This window comes from Bos javanicus, chromosome 9, assembly GCF_032452875.1.
Source record: "Bos javanicus breed banteng chromosome 9, ARS-OSU_banteng_1.0, whole genome shotgun sequence".
Classification (NCBI taxonomy): Eukaryota; Metazoa; Chordata; class Mammalia; order Artiodactyla; family Bovidae; genus Bos; species Bos javanicus.
In genome coordinates, this window is record NC_083876.1 from 82,282,364 (window position 1) to 82,307,705 (window position 25,342).

At 41.0% G+C, this 25,342-nt stretch overlaps 1 protein-coding gene across 1 annotated transcript; it reads left to right on the forward strand.

The window, feature by feature from the left end:
• The first annotated feature begins 296 nt into the window (after positions 1–296).
• On the forward strand, positions 297–17,920 carry LOC133254371 (histone H2B-like). Its single transcript, XM_061428647.1, has 2 exons — positions 297–360; positions 17,600–17,920. The coding sequence occupies exons 1-2, from the start codon at positions 297–299 to the stop codon at positions 17,908–17,910; spliced, it is 375 nt and encodes a 124-aa protein (XP_061284631.1). The 3' UTR covers positions 17,911–17,920.
• Positions 17,921–25,342: the final 7,422 nt, after the last annotated feature.

Below are 25,342 nucleotides of genomic sequence, written 5' to 3' on the forward strand. Positions count from 1 at the left end.
AAAGTTACTAATCAGCTCTTGTAAGCCAGGCTAAGTGGGCTCCAAAACACCGCTGGCCACAGCACAGAAGTATTAAAACATCATAATGATGAGAAATTAGAGCTGGAACAGATCCTGTCCATTGTCCCTGGTAAAAGTGTGGACACTGACATGTTGTGGTTTGCATAGGAAACTGTTAACAGAATAAGTTCTGGTCTGGTTCCCAGATTCCCAGTGGTTTGAATCACTGATAAAGCATCCCTTGCATAAACTGGCCCATTTCAAGGGGAAGCTTGGCCAAAGAATGGCCACTCGTGATGAAGACCAGGCCAACTTCTGCATCTGCCATGCTCTGTGTAATGTACATGCGTATGGAGGAAGGTGGGGCAGAGGAAAAGGGACATGTCAGGAGTTTGCATACTAGCACCCAGGACTCTAAACCCTTGGGCAATCAGGGGCTTTGAGAATGTCTGGGTTCCCCTTGGAGGAAGATTTTCTCTGTATAGAAGCAATCAACCGAGGGTGAGCATGGAAATGGTAACGTTTTGGAGAAAATGAAGCTTCAAAACTGCGATTATGCAGAATGGAGGAGGAAAAAGTTAAAATCATCAACTCCAGCTGGGACTAGAAACATAATAGCTAAGAACAGTTAACATTTACTGATTTACTGCATATTTATAATATGCTAAGCACTTTACATGCAGAGTTTCCTTTAACTTCACCACAACCATTTAAAATAGATATTATTTTTCTCATCATTTTTTCAGATAGGAAAACTGGTTGAGATTAGTTGCACAAGGTAATACAGGTAGAAAAGGGCAGAGCTGGAATTCATAGAAAACACAAACTTTGAATCTTGAACATACACAGTCATTTGAATTTTTCTATCAGTTTCCCACGTATTGGGACCAAGGAGAACAGGATTGTTTTACTTGTTAGATGGGATAGAAAATCAAGCTAGAGGAGAGGAAAAGTGTCATTCTTGGTTTTTTGGAATACTTTTCTATGACCAGAATGAAAAAGAGGATTAACCCAATTATTTCTATCACCATTAAGGAGCATGCATGCTCAGTTGTGTCCGACTTTGTGAGACCCCGTGAACTGTAGCCTGCCAGGCAACTCTGTCCATGGAATTCTCCAGGCAAGAATACTGGAGTAGGTTGCCATGCCCTTCTTCAAGGGATCATCCTGACCCAGGGGTCAAAGCCCACTCTCCTGCATTGGCAGCTGTGTTCTTTACCACTACTGCCACCTGGGAAGCCCTATCACCATTAAAACCCTGGTCTAATACTACCATCACCACCACCCATACTAACAAGGAATAACCAAAGGATTATCAAGTTCCAGGGTCTTAGACACCTAGAATGAAACCTGTAGTAATGGTCCCCTCATTTCAAGCTCCTGTTCCTACTTAACTATTTGTAGTCATAGAATGTTATTTTTACTCAAAAACTAGTCTGAGAGGAACAGAGGCAAATGCATGCTGGCTGTCAGACTGAAGATAGGGATTAATTAAGAAGCAGTGGTGATACCCATCCACTTGGTTATGGAATGATGTCTCAGTGGGCTGTGACTGAGTCTACGCTGCTTGTGGAGTAGAAAGAGGGTAAAACCTTTGTCTGACAGTGGCCCACGGAAGGTCTTGCATGGGTTCTGTCCCATTGTTGTCCGGAGCTGGGATTTGGATTCAATATTTTCTCAACTCCATGTATACTCAGCCCTATTTACCATCTTCGAAGTTTTGGCAACAATATTTTTTCTACTACACAAGTCTTCTCTTTGCTTGCTTAATACTTAAAAATGAAGCTTAATTTGTGGCTGTTACTGTGGTGGTTTTGCTGGCTAGCCCCAAATGCAAGTCTGATAATAATGAAAGAAAAAGGGACATGCTTGAGACATCATATTGGGTTGGCCAAAAAGTTTTTTCAGGATTTACTGCAATGTTACAGAAAGCACATTGTTATTGGAAAAGACCCTGATGCTGGGAAAGATTAAGGGCAGGAGGAGAAGGAGGCAATAGAGGATGAGCTGGCTGGGTGGCATCACAGACTCAATGGACGTGAGTTTGAGCAAACTCCAGGAGATAGTGAAAGACAGGGAAGCCTGGTGTGCTGTCCTTCATGGGGTTGCAAAGAGTCAGACACAACTGAGCGACTGAACAGCAGCAGAAAGAACCAAATGAACTTTTTGGCCAACCCAATATATTGCAGTTTTAAAAATGGGTCCTTTCCGTGTGAATTTGGGTGCATTTATCACAACAGTTTCAGGTCAGGTGATGATATCTGAGGCTAGGGCAGAAGAGACGATGTAGTTTATTCCTGGGCTTATAACTCTCTCTTTCTAAGAAATTCCACCCAGAACCCAGTCTCCATGCTAAGAGAAGCTCAAACCATATGGAGAACAGCTTGTATATGCTTTGTTCAGCAGTCCTAGTTGAAGCAGTCCTTTTAAAAAATTGTGTATTTTCTTCTTATTTATTTATTTGTGGCTGCATTTGGGTCTTCGCTGCTGCACGTGGGCTTTCTCTAGCTGCGGTGAGCAGGGGCTACTCTTACGGTGTGAGGGCGTCTCGTGGTGATGGCTTCTCTTGTTGTGGAGCTCAGGCTCTAGGGATGCGAGCTCCAGTGGTTGCAGCTCCTGGGCTCTAGAGCACAGGCTTAGTAGTTGCAGGGCATGGGCTTAGTTGTTCCATGGCATATGTGATCTTCTTGGACCAAGGATCAAACCTGTGTCTTCTGCATTGGCAGGCAGATTCCGATCTGCTGCACCACCAGGGAAGTCCTGAAGTCATCTCAGACTTTAAGTCATCTCAGCCTGGGCACCAGACTTGTGAATGAAAACACCACTTTGGAAACATTCTCTTGCCCCACTTCTTAAAAGGTAGACCAGTGAAGTAGCAATGAATGGTAACAGGCTCCCCCACTTAGAGCCTGTCCAGGCCAGGTGAGAGTGAAAATCCCTGAGAACGTAATGGCCCCCTCCCCTTGTAAGGGATGACTGTATATTCCAGTTTGCCCTAGGCAGTCCAAATTTATATCTGTTCCCCTGACATTAATATTGGAACCCCTTCACTCTTAAAAGTGTTGTGATTTGGATGATAAGTTAAATGATCACTCTGTTCACAAGTCCAAGTGCTGGGAAATCTCTCCAGCACACACACATACACTTGGTGTCAGATTCCTCTTCATATGAACCACTGGCCACAGCATGAACTGTTGTGTCCAATTTCTTCCATCATGTGTAAAATGGAACCCATTAAATCTACATGCCCCTGTCCTGTGTGCTTAGTCACTCAGTCTTGTCTGAACCTTTGCAACCCCATAGGCTGCAGCCCACCAGGCTCCTCTCTCCAGGCAAGAATATTGGAGTGGGTTTCCATGCCCTCCTCCAGGGGATCTTCCCAACCCAGGGATCAAACCCAGGTCTCCAGCATTGCAGGCAGATTCTTTACCATCTGACCCACCAGGGAAGCCCACATGCCCCTGGATTTTCAAGATAAAACCAAATTACCTACAGAGAGCTGGAAATGGAACAACAGACTGGTTCCAAATAGGAAAAGGCTGTATATTGTCACCATGTTTATTTAACTTATATGCAGAGTACATCATGAGAAATGCTGGACTGGAAGAAACACAAGCTGGAATCAAGATTGCTGGGAGAAATATCAATAACCTCAGATATGCAGATGACACCACCCTTATGGCAGAAAGTGAAGAGGAACTAAAAAGCCTCTTGATGAAAGTGAAAGTGGAGAGTGAAAAAGTTGGCTTAAAGCTCAACATTCAGAAAATGAAGATCATGGCATTCGGTCCCATCACTTCATGGCAAATAGATGGGGAAACAGTGTCAGACTTTATTTTTCTGGGCTCCAAAATCACTGCAGATGGTGACTGCAGCCATGAAATTAAAAGACGCTTACTCCTTGGAAGGAAAGTTATGACCAACCTAGATAGCATATTCAAAAGCAGAGACATCACTTTGCCAACAAAGGTCCGTCTAGTCAAGGCTATGGTTTTTCCTGTGGTCATGTATGGATGTGAGAGTTGGACTGTAAAGAAGGCTGAGCGCCAAAGAATTGATGCTTTTGAACTGTGGTGTTGGAGAAGACTCTTGAGAGTCCGTTGGACTGCAAGGAGATCCAACCAGTCCATTCTGAAGGAGATCAGCCCTGGGATTTCTTTGGAAGGAATGATGCTAAAGCTGAAACTCCAATACTTTGTCCACTTCATGCGAAGAGTTGACTCATTGGAAAAGATCCTGATGCTGGGAGGGATTGGGGGCAGGAGGAGAAGGGGACGACAGAGGATGAGATGGCTGGATGGCATCATTGACTCGATGGATGTGAGTCTGGGTGAACTCTGGGAGTTGGTGATGGACAGAGAGGCCTGGTGTGCTGCAATTCATGGGGTCACAAAGAGTTGGACATGACTGAGCGACTGAACTGAACTGAACTGAAAGCCTTGTTTGTTTCATTTGTATGGATTAAACACCTATGACTTTTATGGCACATCTTTTGGGGTTGGTTTACATTTTGCAAATATATTATTTGAAACCATTAAAAGCTCAGTTTTAACATAGTTCTCTAGAATGAACTAAGTACTGTTTGCCATAAGTGTTTCTTAGATTCAGTTAGACTGAAAGGCCAGCTAGAGTGTAGAGAAAAGAACATCAGACTCAGGGTCTGGAGCTCTGTGATTTGATCCATACGCTGCCCACCATGGGTAGAGGACAATACATCCCAGTTTACCCAAGGTTATCCCAATTTATGCCTGCTCTCCAGTGCAGTTAGTAAGACTGCCCTGTTTCCTTCTCCTTCTGGTTTAAAAGATAAATGATATGGTCACTCTAGTAATATCATATAGAATCAGGCCAATAAGTAACTCTTTTGTCTTCATCCCTCATTTGTCTAAAGATACCTATCCCCCAAAGTTACTTTGTGGAGTAAGCGAGAGTGAAAACATGAAATAGCTTTTAAAAACCCAATGTACTAAGCAAGGGATATGTGATGAGCATCCTATTTCTCGTGCTTGTGCCCTGGCGTCAGCAAAGTCCAGGATCCACAGTTTCTCTTGGCTGAGCCTGATTCTCGTTCCCAGGTGCAGTTGCTGTTCCTTCTCTCAAGGCCCCGCCTGCTGAGTGAGAGGGTAGGTGGGTGTGTCCAGTGGCTGGGCGCTTTCCAGTGAGTGTTGGCAGATGTGACCCAGGCTGCTTCCTGCCTGGCACGTATCTCCCTCACGTGATCTTCCATACTCTTTCCCTTCTGCCTGGCCAGATGGAAAAGACCCGCAGGGAAACACAGAGTCCTGGATTGGAGAGTTTTCACTGTGAATCTGGTTTCTAAATTAGTGCTTGGAGGAGAGTGCTCCAAAATGGAACATTAGCATCAGACTGAGAGAGAAATGATCTTTTATTATGTTTAGTCAGTAAGAGTTGAGGTTTGCCTGCTATTATTATTAGTTATTGTTAGTGTACTGGTGCTTTCTTGATCTTATCAGAATAATCAAACTTTGATTCCCCCTGCCCCCACAGACTATGCCACTAATGGCAGTAACTATAAGAGTCTGCCCACTGTAGGATGTTCTTTGGCTTCAGAGATGTTAACAGGTGAAAGAAATGTGCATCTTAGAATGGATACAATATGACAGTCCATGTTCCAGTGTAGATTTGTTTACACCATTGTCTGAGTCCTATAGCCAATGCCTTGAAGAATGGAGAAACTGCTATTCCTGAAGCTCACAATGTAGGCTCCTAAAAGACTTAACATTTATCTGCTTAATTCACTTTTCCCAGGTGGTGCTAGTGGTAAAGAATCCACTTGCCAAAGCAGGAGACTCAAGACTTGAGAGTTCAATCCCTGGATGGGGAAGATCCCTGGAGAACGAAATGGCAACCCATTCTAGTATTCTTGCCTGGGAAATCCCATGGACAGAGGACCCTGGCAAACTACAGTCCATGGGGTCACAAAGAGTTGGATACAACTGAGTATAACTGAGAAAAGGCAGAGGAACCAGAGATCAAATTGCCAACATCTGCTGGATCATCGAAAAAGCAAGAGAATTCCAGAAAAACATCTATTTCTGCTTTATTGACTATGCCAAAGCCTTTGACTGTGTGGATCACAATAAACTATGGAAAATTCTAAAAGAAATGGGAATACCAGACCACCTGACCTGCCTCTTGAGAAACCTGTATGCAGGTCAGGAAGCAACAGTTAGAACTGGACATGGAACAACAGACTGGTTCCAAATAGGAAAAGGAGTACATCAAGGCTGTATATTGTCACCCTGCTTATTTAACTTATACGCAGAGTACATCATGAGAAATGCTGGGCTGGAAGAAACACAAGCTGGAATCCAGGTTTCTGGGAGAAATATCAATAATCTCAGATATGCAGATGACACCACCCTTATGGCAGAAAGTGAAGACTAAAGAGCCTCTTGATGAAAGTGAAAGAAGAGAGTGAAAAAGTTGGCTTAAAGCTCAACATTCAGAAAACTAAGATCATGGCATCTGGTCCCATCACTTCATGGGAAATAGATGGGAAACAGTGTCAGACTTTATTTTTTTGGGCTCCAAAATCACTGCAGATGGTGATTGCAGCCATGAAATTAAAAGATGCTTACTCCTTGGAAGGAAAGTTATGACCAACCTAGACAGCATATTAAAAAGAAGAAACATTACCTTGTCAACAAAAGTCCGTCTAGTCAAGGCTATGATTTTTCCAGTAGTCATGTATGGGTATGAGAGTTGGACTATAAAGAAAGCTGAGTGCCGAAGAATTGATGCTTTTGAACTGTGGTGTTGGAGAAGATTCTTGAGAGTCCCTTAGACTGCAAGGAGATCCAACCAGTCCATCCTAACGGAGATCAGTCCTGGGTGTTCATTGGAAGGACTGATGTTGAAGCTGAAACTCCATACTTTGGCCACCTGATGCAAAGAGCTGACTCATTTGAAAAGACCCTGATGCTGGGAAAGATTGAGGGCAGGAGGAGAAGGGGATGACAGAGGATGAGATGGTTGGATGGCATCACTGACTCAATAGACATGGGTTTGCGTGAACTCTGGGAGTTGGTGATGGACAGGGAGGCCTGGTGTGCTGCGGTTCATGGGGTCGCAAAGAGTCGGACACGACTGAGCGACTGAATTGAACTGAACTGAGCATGACCCATACACAGATTCACTCTTCTGCCTTTAACATCTGCGGCATAACCTGGTACACTGTAGGAACTCAATAACATCTGTTGAACGAGGGACTGATGTACACATATAAGTAATATAATGATTAGTTATCAATTCGTGGTGAGAAATCTCATTTGTTCGTGCTGCCTGCCATGTTCAGGTCTGCATAAGGAGTTAATTCTCCATCTGTGGGTAAGCCTCATGGGAAAGTGAGCAACAATAAGGAGCATTGGCTCAGAATTTGGAGTTGTTTTAAAGAATTAGGTGTTTATAGGCATCAATGTATATATGCATGTTAGCGGGACTTCTGAAATGTGAGGGAGAGGAGTATGTGGAGGCAGAGATTGTACCTTATAATGTGGACTCCTGAAGAAATGTCTCAAGACCTTAAAAATTGAATTTATTTATTTATTTGAATTATGGCCTTTAGTATTAAAAAATCCATAAAGCTGTTTGCTCCATTTGGTTCTAAAAAATTTCAAGGGGATGCTTTGTTTCTGATGATTGCCTTTTCAGTCTCTGTGAGGATTCCGCTGTGGCAAGGAGAAGAACGCACACCCTTTCAAGAACTTGTCTTTCTCAGACAAGTTGCCCTGAGTTGACTCTGCAGCAGGACAGAAAGCACGGCTGTGTCTTGCCCATGGCTGTGTCTTCAGTGCCCAGGACAGCAACTGGGCTCAGAACTGGTGCCCCATGCATATTTCATGAATAAGTTGTAACAACTATTTAGAATGGTGAATGGATGAATCAAAGCTGAAAAGCTATCTGGGGTTGCAAAATAATACTGGCCCCAGTGTATGAGCATTGATCTTAAGCCAGGTACTTTACATATATTATTTTGTCTAGTATAAGAGGTAAGCACTAGCATCATCTCTGTTCAGTTCAGTTCAGTTGCTCAGTTGTGTCCGGCTCTTTGCAACCCCATGAACAGCAGCACGCCAGGCTTCCCTGTCCTTCACCAACTTCCGGAGCCTAGCCAAACTCATGTCCATCGAGTCGGTGATGCCATCCAACCATCTCATCCTCTGTCGTCCCCTTCTCCTCCCTCCTTCAATCTTTCCCAGCATCAGGGTCTTTTCCAATGAGTCAGTTCTTTGCATCAGGTGGCCAAAGGATTGGAGTTTCAGCTTCAGCATCGGTCCTTCCAATGAATATTCGGGACTGATTTCCTCTAGGATGGACTGCTTGGATCTCCTTGTGATACTGAAGAAATTGAGATCCAGAGGAACAAACACTTGCACAAAGTCACAAAGCAACAAGAGTTCAGGTGTGAGCTCTGGTGTGGCCTCAGGGTAAGCCTATCTTAACTGCTGTGCCTAGTGAGAAATGGTGTGTTTGGAGCCATGGCATAGCATTAGCACAGCTCCATCCACGGATATTCCTACTTCCTTGGGCTTGACCTGAAATCAGTGAGCCAAACATGGAAGTGAGTAATGCTAAGTTTTGAAAAAAATGTTCCAGTTGAGCCATATATTTTCAGGCACCAGCCTGAGGCATCTGTGATACGAGGTGAGAGCGAGCACAGAGTGGTCAGTCACATGCCATCTACCTCAGTTGCTGAGGATCCGCAGTTAATTCCAGACATGAGTTTCTGCACATAATATTACAGGTTCAGAGTGGCCAAAACATTTGCAAGGACATAAACTTCTTGGAGGTGCTAGTGGGAGGTCTCCCTGGGAAATGAAGAGATTGCAGTGTTATCCTTCTTTAAATTTTACTAAAGCACTCATAGTTTTTCCTTTTAATTTGAATGAAAAAATCAACATATTTTTACCCTGTGGCAGAATAGAACTGGGGCTTATGTTTCAAAATAAGCATCTCTGACATCCTGTCCTATGCAGTTTATTTTGACTCTGTCACTTGTAATTTGTTTTTCCTTCCCCCAGGAAGTTGGAGTGGAATGCCACCCCCTTTTTCCTTCTTTGAATTCTCACCCAATGATACACATTCACAGCATAGTACTAGTCACAGGTTGAAATGCTTTTGTATGTCACCCACTGGAATAGCTCAACATATTTCACATTTCAGATTGGCTACCAAACATATAATCTCTATTTTATTCAGTACTAGGAACTCCATGCAGTGAGATCATTTTCTGGGAACTGATTATCTGTCAGGTATCAGTTTATGTAACAGTAGTGTACAGTATTCTTTGCAGAAGTCATGATTGCAACCCTCACTGTTTTTTAAGGCTGGTCAGAAACCAGGGGAGCTTCGCAAACATAGTGATTTTATCCAGAAGTTTTCATGGAGCTGCAAGAGCAGATTAGGGTCTCTGATTACTATGCAGAAGGGGGTCATGGAAAAACCCAGGTGCAAGGCAGAACACTGTTCTTTTGCAGTGAAATATTTTTACTTTAATTTTTGTCCTAAACAATTAAGAAAATAAAACTACAGAATTGAAAGGCAGTCACTTTTTAAACTGTTTCTGAAAATAAGAATATGAATAAATCTCTTTAGGGTGTCATGGACTGTTCTTTGAAATTATAATCAGTGAAAATAATGTCTTAATACTTTTCTCAGCTAGTGTCATACTTGTATTTATAATGATATACGTTTGTTATTAACCTCTCTGTTTATTGAGATGGTGTTAGAAATAACAAGTATCTCATGTGAAATATTGAGATAATAATGGGCGTGGATTTGTAACCATAATATCAACATGGACATGTAAGTTGTGTTATGTTTTTTTATTGTCAGATCAAGTCTATTCTGAGCCCCTGTCCTATTACTTAGGCTGGTGAGAAGCTGGTCATTACTGGGAATTAGGGAGTTTCCAGTTTATTAGAAAACAACAGTGGCAGTAGAAATGACAAGACTAATAGCAATAAAATACCTTAACTTCAAAGTGTTCCCTCTAGTTTTCTGTTCGAATGCAGCTGTTCAAGTTTTTGAGGTCCTTAGTGACTGTGTGGCTTCCATGTCTCATTTTGGCAAGGGAATGTTTTGATGCCAAGAATTCAGCCTTGTCAGGAGCATTTCTTAGTCCTCCCTGGAGGTGCTCCTTGCATTCCTCTGCCAGGAGGTAGATCTACTAGAAAGAAAGGGAAAGTGAAAGTCTCTCAGTCATGTCCAACTCTTTGCGACCCCATGGGCTATACAGTCCATGGAATTCTCCAGACCAGAATACTGGAATGAGTAGCCTTTCCCTTCTCCAGGGGATCTTCCCAAACCAGGGATGGAACCCCGGTCTCCTGTATTGCAGGCAGATTCTTTACCACCTGAGCCACAAGGGAAGCCCAAGAATACTGGAGTGGGTACCCTATCCTTTCTCCAGCAGATCTTCCTGATCCAGGGATCAAACCGGGGTCTCCTGCACTGCAGGCCAATTCTTTACCAACTGAGCGATCAGGGATTTACTAGAAAGCTCATTAAATCCGGCTTCAAAGTGCCTCATTTACAGGGACGGTTCTTCAGAAGGACTCTGCAGTGTATTTGTACGATCGTTTATTTTGACAATGATCAGTGAGGATTATTGTCTTCACTCTGATTCTCTCTTGTTGGGTGGCTTTGGTATTTACTAGCATGCTGGAAGTCACACTGCATGGAAGGTAAGTTGCAGAAATGCTTAGTTTGTTTAGATCATGCTCAATGCCTTCAGTGTGTGATTATGTTATTGCCAGTGGTAGGTGTAGTATAGGACTGGCTTCTAGAAATCCTCCCAGGACTCATTCAGCACCACGAAACAATGGTGCAGGACCACTGTGATATAAATATATCCTAAGGCACTAGAATGAAGAGGGAAATGGCAACCCACTCCAGTATTCTTGCCTGAAGAATCCCATGGATAGAGGAGCCTGGCGGAGTACAGTCCATGGGGTTGCAGACAGTTGAACATGACTGAGCAGCTAAACAACAATAACAAGGCACTGGAAATATGTAGGCAGTGGAGAAAGGATGAGTTTTGAAAAGTTTGGAGCCAGGAGCTGTTTTATGGAAAATTCTTCCAGTTATCAGATGTTAGTGTTGAAGCAGTTCCTACTGATGCATAACCAGAACATTTTCCATAAGGAAATACACTTGTTGATGCATTATATACAATCATAAATATAACATGAATTTTCTTTGTAAAATGCAAGTTATAAAAAAATCCATTATTTGTCAGAATTTCTATATTTGTGGAGCATAAATCTATAACAGTACTTTAAATATTGGTGCTTTTGTGTGTGAAATCACATTTTTTTTTTTTTGTAAAAACCCAACACATTAGCTCACATCTTAGTGTATTTGAGCCTTCCCAGGTAGCTCTAGTCATAAAGAACCTGCCTGCCAATGAAGGATACTTAAGAGACCCAGGTTCAATCCCTGGATCAAGAAGATCCCCTGGAGAAGGGCATGGTAACCCACTCTAGTATTCTTGCCTGGAGAATCCCATGGACAGAGGAGCCTGGCGGGCTATGGTTCATAGGGTCACAAAGAGTCAGACACGACTGAGTGACTAAGCTTGCGTACACATGTCCTGAAGTAGTCTGGGTGTCCCAGAAGAATTGAGATGCCAAATTACCACCAGCATAGCAAAACATCAAGAAACAAGTGGTCCAGGGACAAAGTTCCTACACATATTTGTTGTGTCAGTGTATTTAATTTAGAGAAATATTATTATACAACTATATAGGTCCCTACAGTGGTAGAAGACTATAAATATGAATTTTATATGTCTTAATTTCAGATAAGCTAAATACATCATTACCCAGAATTATTAATTACACACAAATTCAGGTACTATGGGAATAGAGTATTCTGCTGCTGCTAAGTAGCTTCAGTCGTGTCCAACTCTGTGCGACCCCATAGACGGCAGCCCACCAGGCTCCCCCGTCCCTGGGATTCTCCAGGCAAGAACACTGGAGTGGGTTGCCATTTCCTTCTCCAATGCATGAAAGTGAAAAGTGAAAGTGAAGTCGTTCAGTCATGTCCAACCCTCAGCGACCCCGTGGACAGCAGCCTACCAGGGTCCTCCGTCCATGGGATTTTCCAGGCAAGAGCACTGGAGTGGGGTGCCATTGCCTTCTCCAAGAGTATTCTAGTAGAAACCAAAAAATGTAATGGGCAATTTTGACAAAAGACAGTTTGACACAAAAAGACAGAATTTGGCACACCAAAACCTCTTATTGCAACTGAAACTAAAGCTTGTATAATCACAAGAGCATGAGGGGCTTTCAACAACTTTATTGGGAAAATTCACTGACTTTGATATGTACCATATTTGTCCTGATAGTACAATTTAATGAAAGAAAGCTGTTTTTCTCCCCTAAAATCATGATGGCAGTAACATTTACAGAGAATTAAACAGAATGTACAATAGACATTAGAAATATTTTTCAAGTAGATATTATGAGCAACAGCAAAAAACCCAATGTTCCAACTGTTAAAAGATTCCAACTACTGAGTCCAAGATAAGACATTGTATATATTGTATTATTATATAATTTGTAAAATGTTTTCAGTAAATTAGAACTTCCTGAAAGTCAGGAGGACTCCACAGACAAGAAGGTTCTTGAATTACACATCAATCAAATACAAATGCACTAAATGAACACCTTGAAGAACCAAAGGGAGAGAGAACAGATTTATTGACAATATTTAGTGTTATTATTTAATTGAGTACTTATGCCAATTAAATTTTCAAGTGAATGGGATTTGCCTTTCAGAGGTTACAATGAAAAGTGATGTTCTTGAAATAATGATAATTATTGAAGTCATAAGACTTATTGAACAGATTACTACGTTTGATTCAGTTTTATACAAGCACATTAGAAAGTGAAGTTGCTCAGTCATGTCTGACTCTTTGTGACCCTGTGGACTGTAGCCTACCAGGCTTCTCTGTCCATGGGATTTTCCAGGCAAGAGTACTGGAGTGGGTTGCCATTTCCTTCTTCAGGGGATCTTCCCAACCCAGGGATTGAACCTGGGTCTCCCGCATTGTAAGCAGACGCTTAACCATCTGAGCCACCAGGGAAGCCCTAATAAGCACATTGAAAAATGTCAAAATGAAAAGGAAATGTGACTTAATTATCCCAAATCATTTTTTAGAATTAAATAATGGGAAGAGTGTAAAAATGAAGTGTTAGGTAAGTAAAACAGATGCCAGACATTACTACTTTATTGTCATTGTTTAGGCTCTCAGTCATGTCCTGACTCTTTGCAACCCCGTGGACTATAGCTTGCCAGGCTCCTTTGTCTAAGAGATTCTCTAGGCAAGAATACTGGATTGGGTTGCCATTTCCATCTCTTTAGGGGATCTCAACCCAGGGATTGAACCCACATCACCGGTATTGCAGGTGGGTTCTTTACCACTGAGCCACCAGGGAAGCCACACTTGATTGTTGTCTTTGCCATATTCGACTGGTTGGCTAGCATATGCTACTCTTCTTACTGAAATCCTATGAATGATTTTAAATTCTTTCGCCAGCCAAACATTTTCTCTGTATGAGACAGGACTTGATACAAAAAGATATCGAATTTGCCTTTGGATTGCTTAATAATCTAATTAATGAAGAGGAGTGATTCACATGGACACATTGGAAAACAATTTAAACTTCTTGTTGTTTTGACATGAAAGTGGCTTCAGTGATCATATTATAAACACACAGTGCAACACTACAATGAAGACAGTGACAAACGTCGCTGCAGGTCATCAATTGAAAGAGTAAGATTTGTCACAGGAAAAGGAAACTTGAAATAACCTGAAGTCTTCCACCTCATAAATAAAATTGACTTGATAGAAGTTTCCTGAATTTGACTATTAAAATTTACATATTACCAAAAAGGAGTAAGCTGAAAGAAAATTTTCCAAACTTTAAGTAATAATCAAAGATGATAATATATCAAAATGCAACTGACCATGCTAGAAGAAATAGTGAATTATGTACCTTTTCTATAGAAAATATGTGGTTATCATATGAAGAAATAATAGAAGAGTGTGCAGCTGGAAAGTACAAACAAAAGCATTATCATGGGTGTGTGGGGCAGTTCATCCATAAAAATGTAATTATGGATTTGTGATGTTTTCTCTTTTTAAATATCTTTAAAATTTGTAACTTGTGATTTATGTTTCTAAATTTAAGTTTGTATTCATAACTTCATTTTCTTAGAAGATCTCTCAAACTGTATAAGCTTCAGACCCATGAACCTTTGGTCTGGTCTGTTCTCATCTTAGTCTTCCTTCCACTTTGGGAAGATCTCTTCTTGCTCCATCTTCAAATCTCTCTTCTTCCTGGAATCAGCTGCACTTAGGCTGAAAAGGTCACAAGACAACTTCTTTTGTGGGAGCAATCACATAATTTTCCCCTGCAGCTCTAGACCCAACAGAGAGGGGGTTGTCAGGGAGGGTGGGAAAATATAGTGAGCCTGAAACAAGACTGTCCCACCATTTAGCCTCCTTCCACCCTTGGATTGCTCAATGAATGCCTGTCCCATGCTGAGTTAGCTTCCCTTCTCCTGTTCGTTCCCCACTGCAGTCAGAGTAAACTCAAAAGCAAAAATTAGAGCTACAAACGAAAGTCTCATTTGATCACATGACTCTAGCTAGTTTATTTACTGAGCACCTTTTCTGCCCTAACAACTCTGTGGTGTCCACAGGCAGAGTGTTCAATGGTCTGTGGTCTTCAAGGAAGGACCTTAGGCTGTGTGTGGAGGTTGGAGGCAAGGGGTCAGGTGGCCACTCAGCAGCCCACAGCAGCTATGGTCTTATCTACTTTATAGGCTTCGGTATAAGATTTTCTCAAAGAATGCCTGTGTTTAGAAGAATTTTGAATGTCATTAGTCTTGAGGGAATTTTAAACTCATGACTTGCAAGGCTCTTTAAGATCTAGCCCCTCTTGTCCAGGCTCACTGATGCCCAGGATATGCATTCTTTATTCCAGTCACAGAGAATCGCTGCTCTTCTCTCAAACAAGCCAAAGGATTTTCCCATATCTTGCACACATTCCTCTCTCTCTAGGAGCATCTTTCCTTCTCTGTTGGAGAGAAACTCCTTTCACTCAGTCTCAATTTCAAGCCTCCTCTGCCCAGTTGAAGCTCTCTTGACCCCATTCACATTTTTCCCTTTCCTTCTGGCCAAGCCCACATGATGATTTATTTACTTGGATCAATTTCAGCCTAGGACTTTGACACACTGTCTCATAATTATTTGTCCAGTTGGCTCATTGTGAGTTTTTCAACAGCACTCATCTTGTTAATCTTGTATCTCAGACCTAACTCAGGACTTGGTAACATAATGGGTGCTCAGAAAAAAACAAACAAACAAACAAAAAAACACTTTTAAATGAATGAAGAAGAGTTAAAAAATAAGATACACTAAGCTATGTTTGTCAAGTCAAAAGAATACTTCCCTGCAAAGCCATTCCCTGAGCTATTAATACAAACATTTGTGTTCATACTAAACAAAGAAATTGCCAGATATGTCTTGGCTTCATTCTACCCCCTCCCCATTGTTGATGCAGACAGCCTTATGCTATCTGCATGATACTTCCTTCTAGTCAGGTCTAGACATTGTATGGTGCTGTGGTTTCTCTCTACCAATTGCTTCTTCCCTTTGAAATGAGAGAATTCAAAAGATATGTTAGCCCATTTCTTTTGACTTTTTATTTCCTGAAGCTTATTCTTCTGTGCTTATTCTAACCTCCCTTCCTTTCAGGCAAGATCTCTTTTCTCTTCCTTTGTTTCATTTCTTAAGCAATATCCTCAAACCATATCATGGTGTAAAACTCTCGTGAATATTACATTTTTATAAAGAAAAGGGAGGCCGCTTTAAAAACACATGAATACAATAAATACTTATTGAGCACAGGCTGTGCTATGTAATGTGAACATAGAGGTGACAAGAACAGTGTCCCTGATATCATGGAGCTTGTCTGTAGTTGGAAGACAAGGTTAAAGAAATACTAAGCACAAGAAATTGTGCTAATTCCTAATAATTATTATAGAGATGAAATGCATGGATTCTCAGCCCAGGATGCTATGCAGTGTTATAAGGAGGGCCAGATCTCATCTGAATGGCCCCCTAGTCTGAGATCTGAGGATGAGTAAGTGGTAGCCAGGTGACATGGGGAAGCTGGGTGGATGGGGAGAGCTTCAAAGACAGAATAAGCATCATGTTAGAGACCCTGAGCTCAGAGGAGCCTGCAAAGGTTGAAGAAAAAATAAAAGTCTGCGAGAAAGGAGCAGAGAGGGCTAGAGATGAAGTTCATTAACAAAGTGAAGTAACAAAACTGCGTTCAGCCTTGAAGCTCTTGACACTGTCCAAGAGTTCTTTTTCAGACTGAGTTTCACTCCTCAGTTCTACTACTGTTCCTGCTTTTTAATTGTGAATCTAGACACACTATTTTCTCCCCCCTCCTCAATATTGTGCATTTTAACCAAATTATGACTAATTTAGGTCTTTGTGGATGTGTGTGGAACTCCAACCATTATTTATTATGTGTTTGCCTCTGGGGACAAAGCTTCCTGCAATTGAAATAGCCCTCTTCCTGAGTTCTTTTAGAGCACCTCCTTTCCAAGTTGGTAGGGTCTGTGTTGCTACACAGATGCTTTGTCTGTGATGACTGCTGAGGGGTAAACATTAAGCTCATTGTGAATAGCAAATGATAAGGCTTTGTTATCTGTAGGGGAAATTGCGGTTTTCATAATTTTATTGCTAAAGAAATAGTTGTCATGGCAATAATTTATGTAACTTTGAGCAGCCAGTGGTTAAGAAGTACTGTTAATGGTGTACTTTCAGTATACCAAGAAAGTACTGCATAATAAAGCTTTTGCTTAGTGCTTTATCGAGGCTGGTATATTTTCCTGATTTTCCCGAAACAATTAATCAAGTTTCCAGAGCCTCAGGTGATTTCTATACATGTTTATTTTAATCCCTCAAGACGTTCTTTTATGTCAGGAATTGTCCCTCTGCTTCTGTGTGCTTTAATCTTATTCCTTCAATCATGTGGGTTTATAGAACTCAACCATGAGATTCAAATCTTAGCAACTCCAAAATAATTTTTTTGTCGTTGTTGTTCAAGCATTAAGTCATGTTCAACTCTTTGCGACCCCATGGACTGTAGCATGCCAGGCTCCTCTGTCCTCCACTATCTCCCGAAGTTGGCTCAGATTTATGTCCTTTGAGTCAGTGGTGCTATCTAACCATCTCTTCCTAACCCACCCCTTCTCCTTTGCCTTCAGTCTTTCCCAGCACCAGGGTCTCTTCCAATGAGTTGGTTCATTGCCAAAGTATTGGAGCTTCACCTTCAGCATCAGTCCTTTCAACAAATATTCAGGGTTGATTTCCTTTAGGATTGATTGATTTGATCTCTTTGCAGTCGAAGAGACTCTCAAGATTCTTCTCTAGCACCACAATTCAAAAACATCAGTTCCTCAGCACTCAGCCTTCTTTATGGCCCAACTCTCACATCCATACATGACTACTGGAAAACCATAGCTTTGACTCTACCTTTGAGCCCAGAAGAAGGACGCGAGAAGCGCAAGCGCAGCCACAAGGAGAGCTACTCCGTGTACGTGTACAAGGTGCTGAAGCAAGTCCATCCAGACACCAGCATCTCTTCCAAGGCCGTGGGAATCATGAACTCCTTCATCAACGACATTTTCGAGCGCATCGCTGGCGAGGCATCGCGCCTGGCGCATTACAGCAAGCGCTCGACTATCACATCCAGGGAGATCCAGACCGCCATGTGCTTGCTGCTACCTGGGGAGCTGGCCAAGCACGCCGTGTCCGAGGGCACTAAGGCTGTCACCAAGTATACCAGCTCCAAGTAAATATAATATGCCTTGCCATTGTTAACGGAGAAGGCAATGGCGCCCCACTCCAGTATTCTTGCCTGGAAAATCCCATGGATGGAGGGCCTGTTGGGCTGTAGTCCATGGGGCCGCTAAGAGTTGGACACGACTGAGCGACTTCACTTTCACTTTTGTTGGCAAAGCGATGTCTCTGCTTTTTAATATGCTGTCTAGGTTTGTCATAGCTTTTCTTCCCAGGAGCAAGTGTCTTTTAATTACATGGCTGTAGTCACTGTCTGCAGTGATTTTGGAACCCAAGAAAATAAAATCTTTCACTGCTTCTACTTTTTTCCCCATCTATTTTTCATGAAGTGATGAGACTAGATGCAGCGATCTTAGTTTTTTGAATGTTGACTTTCAAGCCAGCTTTTTTACTCTCCTCTTTCATCCTCATCCACAAGTTCTTTAATTCTTCACTTTCTGTCATTAGAGTAGTATCATCTGCATATCTGAGGTCATTGATATTTCTCCCAGCAATCTTTTTTTTTTTTTTTTCGGGCCACTCCCCGCGCCCCCGGGGCCCCCGACGTCGGGCACAGGCCACAAACTCACCGCGCGCGCTCCCAGCAATCTTGATTCCAGCATGTGATTCATCTATGCCCCGCATTTCACATGATGTACTCTGCATAGAAGTTAAATAAGCAGGGTGAGAATATATCAGTTCAGTTCTGTTCAGTTGCTTAGTCATGTCTGACTCTTTGTGACCCCATGGACTGCAGCACGCCAGGCCTCCCTGTCCATTACCAACTTCCGGAGTTTACTCAAACTCATGTCTATCGAGTTGGTGATGCCATCCAACCATCTTATCCTCTGTCGTCCCCTTCTCCTCCTGCCCACAATCTTTCCCAGTATCAGGGTCTTTTCAAATGAGCCAGTTCTTCACATCAGGTGGCCAAAGTATTGGAGTTTCAGCTTCAGCATCAGTCCTTCCAATGAACATTCAGGACTGATTTCCTTTAGAATGGACTGGTAGGATCTCCTTGCTGTCCAAGGGACTCTCAAGAGTCTTCTCTAACACCACAGTTCACAAGCATCAATTTTTTGGTGCTCAGCTTTCTTTATAGTTCAACTCTCACATCCATACATGACTACTGGAAAAACCATAGCTTTGGCTAGAGGGACCTTTGTTAGCAAAGTAATGTCTCTGCTTTTTAATATGCTCTCTCAGTTCAGTTCAGTTCAGTTCAGTCGCTCAGTCGTGTCCGACTCTTTGTGACCTTATGAATTGCAGCACGCCAGGCCTCCCTGTCCATCACCAACTCCTGGAGTTCACTCAGATTCACATCCATTGAGTCCGTGATACCATCCAGCCATCTCATCCTCTGTCATCCCCTTTTCTTCCTGCCCCCAATCCCTCCCAGCATCAGAGTCTTTTCCAATGAGTCAACTCTTCGCATGAGGTGGCCAGAGTACTGGGGTTTCAGCTTTAGCATCATTCCTTCCAAAGAACACCCAGGCTCTAGTTTGGTCATAACTTTTCTTCCAAGGAGTAAGCATCTTTTAATTTCATGGCTGCAGTGATTTTGGAGCCCAGAAAAATAAAGTCAGCCACTGTTTCCACTGTTTCCCCATCTATTTGCCATGAAGTAATGGGACCGGATGCCATGATTAGCTTAATGTTGAGCTTTAAGTCATCTTTTTCACTCCCCTCTTTCATTTTCATCAAGAGGCTCTTTAGTTCTTCTTCACTTTCTGCCCTAAGGGGTGTCATCTGCATATCTGAGGTTATTGATATTTCTGCCAGCAATCTTGATTCCAGCTTGTGCTTCATCTAGCCCAGCGTTTCTCATGATGTACTCTGCATATAAGTTAAATAGGCATGGTGACAATATACATAGCCTTGTCTTACTCCTTTCCCAGTTTTGAACCAGCCAGTTGTTCCATATCTGGTTCTAACTGGTGCTTCTTGGCCCGCATGCAATTTTCTCAACAGACAGGTAAGGTGGTCTGGTACTCCCATCTCTTTAAGAATTTATCACAATTTATTGTGATCCACATAGTCAAAGGATTTAGAAGTGAAGTGAAGTGAAGTTACTCAGTCATGTCCGACTCTTTGCGACTCCATGGACTGTAGCCTGCAAGGCTCCTCTGTCCATGGAATTTCCCAAGCAAGAGTACTGGAGTGGGTTGCCATCTCCTTCTCCAAGGGATCTTCCCCACCCAGGGATTGAACCCAGGTATCCCGCATTGTAGGCAGACACTTTACTGTATGAGCCACCAGGGAAGCCTCAAAGGCTTCATTGTAGTCCCCAAATAATTTAACCGAATCCAAAAAGTATTTTTGAGTGCCTACTGTGAACATGACATGATGCTAGGCCCTGTGATGGATAGAAGAGATTCTGAGGGATGTGTCTTAAAAAAACACAGCAGAAAACTTAGAAATAAATGTTACTTGATGTTATGACAAATAACATTTGGAAATAAATATAGATGCTGCTTGATGTTATGATTAATTTAATAGAGTAGCATTGCTATCCGTTAGAATTTGCAGCTCATGCCGCATGAGTGGGAGCTTGATGAGGACTGGATGGAAGTCACTGTTTTCTGTTTGTTTTTTTTACCATTCTCCTTGTAAAGGAAGGCAGCATAATGTAGTTATTCAGAGTGAACTCTGGGACTTCTCCATTTAAGCACATTTATTATCTTCTCTGTGAATTCCATTTCTTCTTTGTAAAAGGGGCTTATACAACTCTTTTCTGTAGAAGTTAATTTTGGGGTCTAAATGATTTAGCATACACAAAGTACTTACAGCAATACAGCATATGCTAAGCAATTAGTAGTAATGATGGTTGACTATCATTATTATTATTACTGAAAGATGTGATCCGTTTAGACATGTCTGCACACCTTGGTTCCCTGGTTTGGTCCAACTTGCATCTTTTTAAGCAGTAAGTTGCCTGCCTCAAAATGATGGATACATGTATCCATCCATCCAGTAATCATTTATTCAATAAACATAAGTTGGAAGTCACGGACTTAGATGCTGAAAATATAGTGACAAATAGACATAGTCTGGGGATGATGGGAAGGAGCAAGATCAGTGGTTGTAGCTGTTTTGGACTTCATGGAGCAATAATATTGCAAATAGGCACTGGGTTGTTAACATTTTACTTTGCCAAGTAAGGATGTTAAAAAGAGGCAATTTCATTTTGCATCACTGTACTTCAACCCTCAAACAAGAGGAAGAACATAACATCACAACAGGTCGTCTGTAAATTTAATACATTTTGTGTTGGAGAAAAAGAGCTGACTGTGTTTACCTGCCACAGAATAGGTATTCCATCATCATTTGGTGAATGAGTGTGTAGACCAGTGAAACTTTGTTTGCAGACTAGTTTTAAGGAACGTGGAAGAAAATGGCCTTCCGGTTGTGCATTTAGATTCGAATCTGCAGACACTTTTTACTTCATGCATCTTCAAGGAGAAAACTAGATGCAGAGGTACATTTGATTAATAGAAGGTAGTGAATGATATCCAAATAAAAAGAGTTATCAAGGATAAGGCTTGGAGTGCTCTTCTGTAAATTATGGGAGTGAATTTTATTTCATAAATCAAAATGTTCTATGAGCTTTGTGATCTTTACATGCTTTGTGGCTGAAGGTTATATTCCTAAGAGTTTAAGCAGAAGCTCCATGGTTAATAGTTAAACATATTGGAAGCACTGTGCTTGCTTTTAGTAGAGATAATGAGACAGGACTTGTAAGGGTGTAAAGGAGAGGGTTTTTTTTTTCCCCTACAGGCTCATCTTTTTTTTTTTTTTTAATACGTTTTTCTTTTTTTTTTTTTTCTTCCAATTTTATTTTATTTTTAAACTTTACATAATTGTATTAGTTTTGCCAAATATCAAAATGAATCCGCCACAGGCATACATGTGTTCCCCAGGCTCATCTTTTATAAATGCACTTTGTTCACTGTGATCCTGTTTTCAAGGAACCTTACTTTTTTTTTTTAAACCTTTTGTACTTTATCTTTCCAGCAGACAACTATAATAGACTTATGTCAGCAGAATGCTTCCTTCCAAGGCTTATTAGATACTATTGGGTGCTACATTGTCTCTTAATTTTAACCAAGGTTGAACAGTTTTGTTTTTTTTTTTTCCTTAGTAGTTTTATTTTTACAGGAACCTCTGATCAAAAACTGACTGTAATCCAACTGATTTCGTAAGATTGAAAATAACAACATTTCTTTATATAGAATATGATACATTTACCAAAAAGTGGATGATTTTGTAGTTTTGAGAAGTGCCAGCATTTGATGGACAGCACATCAGTGTGGGAACAACGAACTGAAGAGGGTGCCCATCTGCCTTGTGGTTGTCCTCATAAACTTGGATTCTCTGGGGATGGAAGCCCGATGATTGGGGTAGATTTTTTTTTTTTTTTGGAAGACATCAAATTGTAGACAGCAGGAATGAAAAGTCACATCTCCTGGGAATCAGTGTATGTACGAGTGTGCGTGCTCAGTCGTGTCTGACTCTGCAACCCCATGGACTGCAGCCTACCAGTCTCCTCTGTCCACAGAATTTTCACAGGCAAGCATACTGGAGTGGGTTGCTATTTCCTACTCCAAGGGATCTTCCTGACCTGGGGATCAAAGACACATCTCCTTCATTGGCAGGTGGATTCTTTACCCCTGAGTCACCAGAGAAGCCCTCCTAGGAATCAGAAAGTCTTCTTAAGGCCTCTCTTGGGTGAACAGTCACAGACAGACTGGGATGATACTTCTATTCCAGAAGTCCTGCTCAGCTTCTTTGGGATATAGAAATGAAATTGTCTCTAGGAAGTGGCATTATGATCATTTAAACTTTCTATTCTAATGATTTCAGTTTGCTATAATAAATAAATTATTTTTATAATCTCTGAGAGAGTGTTAACATGGTTTTCCAAATAAAAGGTCAAGTGATATATGTCAAAGACCTAAAGTTCTTGAAGAGTAATTCAAATTTTCATTCAAAACCTTATTCTAGATACAATTCTAGTGTGTTTGGTTACTTGTTTTATTAGTTCATATCAGTGGAAAAGAAGTAAATGACAAAGGGTAAAGAACTTGCAGTTACAATAAGCAAAGGCACTAATTACAATTTAAGAAAACATAGAGCCTGACAGCAAGAATGGCAAATATTCTAAATCTAAAAATAAAACAAAAAATTCCAATCCATTCCATTGAGTATAGGGGCATAGTCTCTGTGTTCTTTGATTCTATCTCCCTTGAAAGTAAAATTATATTTAATGCCTTTTAATTAAGAAGACAGGAATATATATATAATGTGTTTAAATATTTTTTTTTCCTATAAACATGTTTAAGAAGACATGTAAGAGGAAACTATCATTATGTGGGTAGTTCATTTGTTTAACCAGAGAATTCTGTTAAATGCAACATGTTTGTAAGGGAAGCAGGGTTATAGTAAGTGAATTTATCTTAACCCTCTCCAAAAAATTTTTTCCTATGCCCTTAAAATTATATTTCTATTACATCATCAAGGAGAATCAAACAAAGAAATAGTTACCAGGCCGAAGCTGGAAGGCTTTTATATTTTCTGCAGAAGAAAACTTGGGACACTCATTCTCCTTTCCATGGTGACATCCATTAGAATCTAAGGAAAGGTATTTATGTGAGACAGGTGGTGATCAACTGGACTCTGGTCTTCCAAATTGTACTATGCGTGAGCTGCCCCACGGTAATTTCTGAAACATTATCTTGGTTTAAAGTATTTCTACATCTGGGTAGCTTTGTGCAGTTGTTGCTGCTCTTTGAATCAAATATAGATGTGTAACAGTTATGCCAGGTATAATTACCTTTTATCTATTACACATCTATATTCTGTAGCCGTTATACGAGCTATAATACACCTGGTATATTATACCTGATAATAGATTTTCAATATTTGATTCAAAGAGCAGCAAGAACTGCAGAGGTATATTTATACTTAATAATAAGCCCAAAGTTTAGAAAACTATCTATGGGAAAGGAATTAGCTATTTCTCAAAATTATTAATTTGTCATGGACCTGATACTTTTGTAAAATCCAATACAAATGTTGTAGCAATATGAAATGCTGTACATGCTCAGTCTGTTCTTCAACTTATCTTGTTGCAAACTGGTAGCAAACAATTTGCAAACTGGCATAGGTCCACAGACAACCCTGAGGAGCCCTGGTTTAGAAAACATGAAGCCTAAAGGCATTATCTGCAATTGCCCCACTAAATTACTGAACATGTCCAGAATTATGTGGGCCACAGGAACCTCCAGGTCACGAAGGAGAGCCTTGGTAATTAGACAGAATTGGTAGTTTTGTTCGGTCTCTTCTACTTAGTAGTTGTGTGACCATAGGTATCTTTTTTACCTTATTTGAACCTCAGTTTATTCATCTCTAAAATGAGGTATATTCGTCAATTCTCCAGAGATACAGAAGCAACAATATATTTATTTTCATTATGACATTTATTATATATCTACATCTCTACCTGACACATATAGAGGTTTACATCTATATCTAGACATAATGAGATTTATTATGAGGAATTGGCTCACATGATTATGTAAGCTGATACTTCAACAGTCTACTGTCTACAAGCTGGAGTCCCAGGAATCCAACAGTCCAGTTTGAAGGACTGAGAGCCAGACAGCCAATGATATAGGTTCCAGTTTGAGCCTGAAAGTCTGAGCACCAGGAGTGCCAAGGGTAGATAGAGACTGAATTCAACCTTCCTCTGCATTTTTGTTCTATTCAAGCCCCTCAACAGATTGGATGGTGCCCACTGACACTGGGGATCACCATCTACTTTAATTAAACAAAGTAAATGCTAATCTCTTTTGGAAACACCTTCATAGGCACATTCAGAAATAATGCTTAACCAGGTATCTGGGAATCTTACAACTCAGTCTAGTGGACACATAATATTAACCATCATATTAATATAGTAAGTCCTCTACATATAAACCTTCAAGTTGTGAACCTTTAAAAATGCTAATTGCACTCGTATATCCAATCATGTAAGTTAGTTCACGTGTCTGGCACACATTGTCATTGTGTGCCTGCCCTACAAGCGGTTAGGCTTTTGTGTGCTCTACTGTACAGCAGTATATGCAGTGCAGCAGTACAGTGTCTTCATTTCAAGCCCAGCATGTCCGAAAGCAAGTGCAAAAGCAGAGATGATATAGCTGGCATTACTGTACTCTTCAAAGTGCTGTACTGTAAAATTAAAAGCGTTTTTTTGTGTGTGTGTTTGTTTTTTATGTATTATTTGTGTGAAAAGTATTATACGACTATTAGAGCACAGTACTATATAACTGATTGTGTTGGTTGGGTACCTAGGCTAACTTTGTTGAACTTGTGAACCAACTGGACTTATGAACGTACTCATATGTTGGGTATTTATGGTATATGATATTAATTATATCAGTCAGCCAA